General features: G+C 40.5%; 1 protein-coding gene across 1 annotated transcript in view; it reads left to right on the top strand.

Moving 5' to 3' along the window:
• eva1bb (eva-1 homolog Bb (C. elegans)) overlaps window positions 1-2,448 on the top strand; it is a 4,428-nt gene extending 1,980 nt beyond the window's left edge. The window contains exons 2-3 of the mRNA XM_032534906.1: window positions 1,341-1,486; window positions 1,787-2,448. Coding sequence (XP_032390797.1) covers window positions 1,420-1,486; window positions 1,787-2,214 — 495 coding nt within the window. The 5' untranslated portion in view covers window positions 1,341-1,419 and the 3' untranslated portion in view covers window positions 2,215-2,448. The remainder of the gene's footprint in view (window positions 1-1,340; window positions 1,487-1,786) is intronic.
• Window positions 2,449-4,963: the final 2,515 nt, after the last annotated feature.

The following is a 4,963-nucleotide window of genomic DNA, read 5'->3' as shown; positions in this document are numbered from 1 at the left end:
ATGGTGCAGATGGAGTCATGCCTCTTCGGTCTGTGAGTTAAATGCCGAACAGAAGGCCGAGCTGATCGAGACCCACCAGTTCCCATGAGTCAGCGGCCACCATAGAGACGACCACTGTAATTGCCCCCTTAAAAAAAAGAAAAAATAAAGCCTTTGAGAGTGCACATGGTCTGCCAAGAGTCACCAGGATACAGATCAGGGTGGGAGAGAGACTCAAGCCCCCCAAATGGCAGCGATTTGAGCAGGGCATGATTTTGTTCTCCCTGGAGAGAAAGCACCAGAAAGAACAACATTCGGCTCCCACGCACAGTGTTGTTGTAATGACAGGGAATGTGAGGGGGTGGGAGATATCAGTCACCGTATTTACATCAAGCTTTACTGTAACTGTGGGACCATCTGTGACAATCCCCAGTAGAAAGTAGTTCCAATAAGGTCTGTCAGTTATCCACAGAAATTAGGGCCAGGGAGAGGAAAGGGATGTCAATGTCCGTATGTCGGTAGGTCAGTCCACAACTTTGGTCCAGACTGAAATATCTCAACAACTATTGGATAGATTGGCATGAGATAATTTACACGCATTCATGTTTCCCAGAGAATGACTTGTATACTAGCACCACCATGAGGTTGACCTTTCTGGTTTTAAGTGAAATGTCCCGACAATTATTGAATTAAATTTATTATAAACATTCATGTCACCCCCCAAGAAGAACTGCAATAACATTGGTGATTCCTCTGACTTTTCATCAAATGCCAGTATCAAGTTAACATTTTTTGTTTGTCCAATACCTTTAGAATTATGTTCCCATCAGCCTCAGCTGTCTTTGAGTTTAGTGGTAATGAGCATTACCGTGCTACCGCTTAACTAAGATGGTAAACTTTGTACCTGCTAAACATCGTAAGCGTTGTTGTGAATGTTCTTGCAGGTACAGACAACAATACATGATTTTGTTAATAGCTGGAGTTTCCATGTGGAATCTGTTATGTGACTTGTTTTCTGTGGGAAAAAAGAACAAAAAAAAACATTTGCATAATGCTGGAAAAGAGCCTCCTCAGGCACTAATGTCATAAATATAAACATCCGACACACCAAACACAGAGGGCCTCATGTTGCTGTCTCACCGCAGGCCTGAGTGTAAAACACTTACGAGGAACACAATGTCCTCGTCTAATGACTTTTGACCCCAGTTTAGATCACAGGAATGATGGGTGGGGAACATTTTGTTAGGCTTTGGGCATCTTTTGAAAGAGCTCACACTTCCCTAGTGGGTTTAAAAGTGACACCATATTGTATTATATCAGATTTAATGTACAGGACTGTTTCCTTGTGTTTTTTGTAACAGGATCTATCTTGGTGTTGGAGTTCAGTGTGTAACAGAAGATCCTGGAGATGGAAGGTATTTGAACCCACATTGAACCAGGATGGAGCCTATTAAGAGAGACATGGAGCTGCTTAGTAACAGCATGGCTACCTACGCCCACGTCAAAGGTAAAAACCTCAATGTGTATAACTGTGGCTCTCAACCTGGGGCTCAGGGCTCCATCAATGAAAACAGCATGAAACTGTGGAGTCACCAGATGATTACTTTTATAGGAAATACAGAGAAAAAAACTTTCTGCGGGGGGGGTGTAGAAGTATAAAGTAGCCCAAACTGGGAATTCTCAAGTAAAGTACAAGTACCCAAATTGTACTTAAGTACAGTACTTGAGTAAATGTATAAAATGACTTGGTACTTACAGTTGTCAAGGTCATATCAAACTCGTTCATTGTGTTTCTCTTCCCACACAGCCAATCCAGAGAGCTTCGCCCTCTACTTCATGATGGGCGTCTGTTTCGGCCTGCTCATGGCACTGTGCCTCCTGGTGGCCGGCATCGCCTGCAGGACTCGCCGCCATAGAAGACCTCCCCCTTCCCCTGAAAGGAGACAGCTGAAGGAGTCCAGTGAGGAAGAGGAGGATGAGGATGAGGAGGGCATCGCAGAGGAAGATGGGGAAGAGGCGGAGATCCCTAAAGTGACAATGGGGCCCACGAGTGATCGCAGCAGCCAGTCTAACGGGACTCTGAGGAACGTGAATGTGTTTGCGTCAGCTGAGGAGCTGGAGAAGGCCCGACGTCTGGAAGAGAGAGAACGAATAGTCAGGGAGATCTGGAGGAATGGGCAGCCGGACATTCTGGTCACAGGGACAGGGACTATTGGACGAGTGCATTACCACTAACAGACACTGACTGTGCCCTAAAGATCCACCTCACTGAATGCAAAGGGCAGGACGTATTGGATAGAGACATTTTGATTTTTGGTGCAATCCAAAGTGTTCGATATTAAAATAAGGGACTGTACGGAAATTATTGGGGTGGTGGGGGGAACTGAAGAAATGTTTCTTACTTTTTCAAAACCAAAGCCCCTCCCCAGGGTCATTTATGTTCTCCTCCTTTTGATTTACAAATAAGATCAAACAATAATTTAACTGTTAAATTAGTCCAACTTCTTTAATTGAGGACCCCAATTGAAACCCTAAAATATCACCTGCACTTCTAACATGCACATGAATACAACAGCAACACAGAGACTTAACTGTCCTCTGCTTAAAAAGGGGGGCGGGGGAGCATTATGAACTAAAAAGAGACCTTGGATGAAAAAAAACGTATTGAAATAAAACTGCTGGAATAAAATACAAATGTAAATCAATAAACTCTCAGCAGGATAAAATCAGAATAACATTATATAACAATGAGCTGAGTTTCAAAAATGTTTTTCATTATTTTCCATGGTCAGTGTTATATATGTTGTCTGTATAAATATATGTGAATATTCTTATTCATCAATTTGATATTTAACATTTTGGTTTTGGTATTTTGTATCAAATTGACATATTACACATTTTGTATGCAGCATATTTGGCTTCATCTGTATTTTACCATATCTTTGCGATGTGAATCAATAAAAGTTTTACCACTTTTCAATCATTGACAGGACATATATTTATCACTGGGTGTACCTCTAGCAGCAGTGTCCATTTATGATTATTTGTCTGTCAAACCATGTGTTTATTTGCTTTCTTGCCGATAATTCCATGACAAAATCGCTACCACACTGTCTGTAACGCTAGCTACCAACGTAACGTTATGTAATTAGTTATCTAGCTAGCTAGCTAAAGTATTAACGTTAGCGTTAGCTGGAGCTGAGACGGTTAGCTGGCTAGCTAACTTTAGCACAAACACTGAAAACAGGTAGAAACTGCTAGCCTGCAACTGTCTAAAGGCAGAGACGTTTCAGAAATACCTTATTTGTAATAAACCTGTCTAATTGTTATGAAGCATCTTTGCTTAAGAGGTAACAGGCAACTCCAAGTGTAAAAAGCAGAACTTATAATGTTGTAGTTACCTTGACGATGCCGCGCAACCCGGTGAGGTAACTGGTCCCGCCCAAGAAGTAGTCCGGCCCCAAACAATACTAAAGTTTCTCTGTGTTTCAGCTTCTCAAATGTGAAGATTCTCTTATTTCTTTGTCTTATATCAATGATAGTTAATAGAATATGTCTATGTTTTGGATTGTACTAATTCATGTTTTTTGAACCTTTTATTTGATACTTACTTGAACAATTAATCAAATGATTGTGTTGTAATGTTTTGAATTTCTATTCAAGAAAATAATCTGTATATTAATCAAAAAGAAAAATAGTGATTAATTGCAGCCCTGGTGTTAAACTTCTCCCAGAGATGCCGCTTCATGGTGGGCTAATTTTAGCAGAGAAGTCAAATTCTCACAGAAAATCCTTCAGTTTTTTTTCCCAGTCTTTAAATTGGCTTGGGTCTCTGACCCCACCACTTCCTGTGCTTCCCTTTCCACATTTCCCAGTATCCTCCTTCCCCATTTCAGCTGTAACACTGCAGCTTTCTCTGCTGAAGACATGTCTGTTTAGTGGCTATGAAAGAGCCATTTACCTCAGCCGTACTGTAGATTTAGCCAATGCAGAGCTTCCCTAGGTGGATCCAAGCAATGTTCCAGGAGACATTTTCTGTTGGCTGAATTTCCTCCTCCATCCATGAAAAGGGTCATTATGTTACAACTGCAGTACTGCTTGTGTCCAGTGTCCGTTAAGTTGCACTGAATGCAACACTCGCAATACAGACAAAATGAGACACTCAGGACCTGATGGTGTGTGCTCACTTTGTGACAAATTCCCACTTGTTTGTGTTCTCAAAGGCCTGGCCCTCTCTATCAGCTCAAAAAACATATTTAACATTGTCTCACCACCTTCCTACTCCATGAGATATGCTTATGAACATGACTTTGAAGTGATTTGTTTCAGACACCCACTTCTTTAAATCAGGTCAGTATGTGGAGCTGAAAGCAGATGTGACTGCCTGGTAACCAGAGGTGGTATTAAGATCTTTTACATTACTTATTTAGTAAACGTAGCAATACCCCAATTTCCAAACATACTTCCCAAAGAAAGAAATGTCCAGAATGTAATGGGCATTATTCTCTCATTTCTGGCATTTTATAGACAAATCAAATAAATTTGACAGATGAATTGATAATCCAAGTAATCATTAGTTGCAGCTCTAAGATACTCTATGGTTATTTATTATTTTGTCATTTTAATCAAATGTACAGTTGTGTTCAAAATAATAGCAGTCCAACATAACTAACCTTATAAATCATATTTTTTGGAAGAAGTGATATTTCTAAATGGCAAATAATTTAGTAGTAAGCGTGGTAGAGTCATAGAAAACCAACAGATCCTACAGTCACGACCTGCTTGCAGCTCATTCTGTGTAATTGACTCTGTAATTGAAAGGGGCATGTTCAAAATAATAGTAGTGTTGTGTTCAGATAGTGAGAAGATTGATTCTGTGAAGAAACAGGTGTAAGTTATGGCTCATATTTAAGGATGGAAGGAAGCAACTGTTGCAAAAACATTGCTCTGAGGAGCAGCGGACTTTGATTAAAAAGTTTATTGG

This window comes from Etheostoma spectabile, chromosome 14 (assembly GCF_008692095.1).
Source record: "Etheostoma spectabile isolate EspeVRDwgs_2016 chromosome 14, UIUC_Espe_1.0, whole genome shotgun sequence".
NCBI lineage: Eukaryota > Metazoa > Chordata > Actinopteri > Perciformes > Percidae > Etheostoma > Etheostoma spectabile.
The sequence above is the reverse complement of the archived record's forward strand: the minus strand, read 5'-3'. Positions and strand labels throughout refer to the sequence as shown.